We start from the raw sequence: 2331 nt of genomic DNA, 5'->3' as shown, positions 1-2331 counted from the left end.
AAGTAAAAATATTATGAAATTCTTTTGGAACAATGATTTTGATTATTTAAGCAAGTTTCTCCACTCATAGCACTAAGGGTTCTTTGCAGCATGACTCCCTAGCGGAGAGTTCTTTCTCTATTTTTTGCCAATCAACTTCATATTTCCATGCATTTTCAGGTGTCAGTCCATACTTCTGCTGGAAAAACTGTTGTAGCATTGTATGCTATTGCTATATCATTGCGGAATAAGCAATGGGTAATATACACTTCACCAATCAAGGCACTCAGCAACCAAAAAATATAGGAGTTTAAAGAAAAATTTTCAGATGTGGGTTTGATGACCGGTGATGTGACGATTGAACCCAATGGTGCTTGGTAGGTCTTTTGGATAATGTCCATTGTTGTTGTTCTTTTCATAACTCTAAGTTGCAATTCGATTTCAGGTGATGACAACAAAAATATGGTGTAGTATGCACTACAAAGTGTTGAGGATACTTAGCCTTACTCTACGGCTTATTATATGCTTACCATATGTGACATATTTGACTCTTAATTCTAGGCTTAATTCTAGGAATATTTCATTGTATCAATTTCCTCCTATTTGCCATATATTTTGTAATCAGTCTTTATGTTATTTGATTTGTATATTGTAAATGGTTATAAATAGAATATACTTACCACTTACAAATGTGGTGGTTTTCATCAAACCCTTTCATAGTATCAGAGCCAGGTTGTGATCTTGGGACCTGTGGGCCCATAACCCACAGGTCCGGGTATATTGATCCTCGCTTTCCTCATCATGTATGTCACTTGAAGAAAGCTCTCTATAATCTAAAGCAAGCTCCTCGTGACTGATTTCAGCGCTTTATCTCTTTCCTCATTACACTTGGTTTTTCTTGCAGCCGTGCTGACACCTCTCTCTTTGTCTTTCATCAGCAGTCTGGCATTATCTATTTGCTTCTTTGTGTTGGTGATATTATTATTACTAGCAACAACTCATCTCTTCTTGACAGTTTTACTCGCAAGCTTCATTCTGAGTTCGCCACCAAAGATTTGGGTTCTCTCAGTTACTTTCTTGGTCTTGAAGCTTCACCCACTCCTGATGGTCTCTTTCTCAGTCAGTTGAAATATGCACGGGATATCCTCACTCGAGCTCAGCTGCTTGACAGCAAACCTGTTCACACCCCAATGGTTGTTTCTCAACACCTTTCTGCTGATGGTCCTCCTTTTTCGGATCCCACTCTCTATCGATCTCTTGTTGGTGCCCTTCAGTACTTGACCATCACGCGTCCAGATATTGCCCATGCTGTCAATTCTGTTAGTCAATTTCTGCACGCCCCTACAACAGATCTCTTCCTTGCTATTAAGCGTATTCTTCGCTATGTCAAGGGTACACTTCACTTTGGCCTTACCTTTCGTTCGTCTACCGTTCCTAGTACTCTAGTAGCTTACTCGGATGCCGATTGGGCAGGATGTCCAGATACTCATCGTTCCACCTCAGGCTACTCTATTTATCTTGGCAACAATATGGTTTCTTGGAGTGCCAAGAAGCAACCGACTGTCTCATGCTCCAGTTGTAAATCTGAGTATCGTGCCCTTGCAATGGCTGAGTAGAACTTCTTTGGCTTACACATTTTCTTCATGACCTCAAGGTTCCACTTCCGCAGCAGCCTCTTCTCTTATGTGACAACAAAAGTGCAATCTTTTTAAGTTTCAATCCCGTTTCTCACAAGCGGGCCAAAAATATTGAGTTAGACTACCATTTTCTTCGAGAATTTGTTGTTGTTGGCAAACTTCGCACGCAGTATGTACCATCTCACTTACAGGTTGCTGACATCTTCACCAAAAGTGTCTCTCGTTCTCTTTTTGAATTCTTTCGATCCAAGCTTCATGTCCATCCAAATCCGACGCTCAGCTTGCGGGAGGGTGTTGAGGATACTTAGCCTTACTCTACAGCTTATTATATGCTTACCATATGTGACATATGTGACTCTTAATTCTAGGCTTAATTCTAGGAATATTTCATTGTATCAATTTCCTCCTACTTACCATATATTTTGTAATCAGTCTTTATGTTATTTGATTTGTATATTGTAAATGGTTATAAATAGAATATACTTACCACTTTACAAATGTGGTGGCCCTTTCACAAAGGATCCGAAATTACACGGGAGGTTGCTTGGACTATTTTTTATGAGGTACATTACATGTGTGACCGTGAAAGAGGGATAGTTTGGGAAGAGAGCATTGTTATGGCTCCTAATAACTCTCGATTTGTATTCCTCTTAGCAACTGTGCTAATGCAAAAGAATTTGCTGATTTGGTTGCAAAGATCATTTTCTCTTAATTG

At 39.5% G+C, this 2331-nt stretch overlaps 1 protein-coding gene across 1 annotated transcript; it reads left to right on the top strand.

The window, feature by feature from the left end:
• Positions 1 to 318: 318 nt before the first annotated feature.
• LOC108986002 (uncharacterized mitochondrial protein AtMg00810-like) lies at positions 319 to 1595 on the top strand. Its single transcript, XM_018958495.1, has 2 exons — positions 319 to 356; positions 884 to 1595. The coding sequence occupies exons 1-2, from the start codon at positions 319 to 321 to the stop codon at positions 1593 to 1595; spliced, it is 750 nt and encodes a 249-aa protein (XP_018814040.1).
• Positions 1596 to 2331: the final 736 nt, after the last annotated feature.

Source organism: Juglans regia, chromosome 2, assembly GCF_001411555.2.
Source record: "Juglans regia cultivar Chandler chromosome 2, Walnut 2.0, whole genome shotgun sequence".
NCBI lineage: Eukaryota > Viridiplantae > Streptophyta > Magnoliopsida > Fagales > Juglandaceae > Juglans > Juglans regia.
This window is presented reverse-complemented; position numbering and strand designations above follow the sequence as displayed.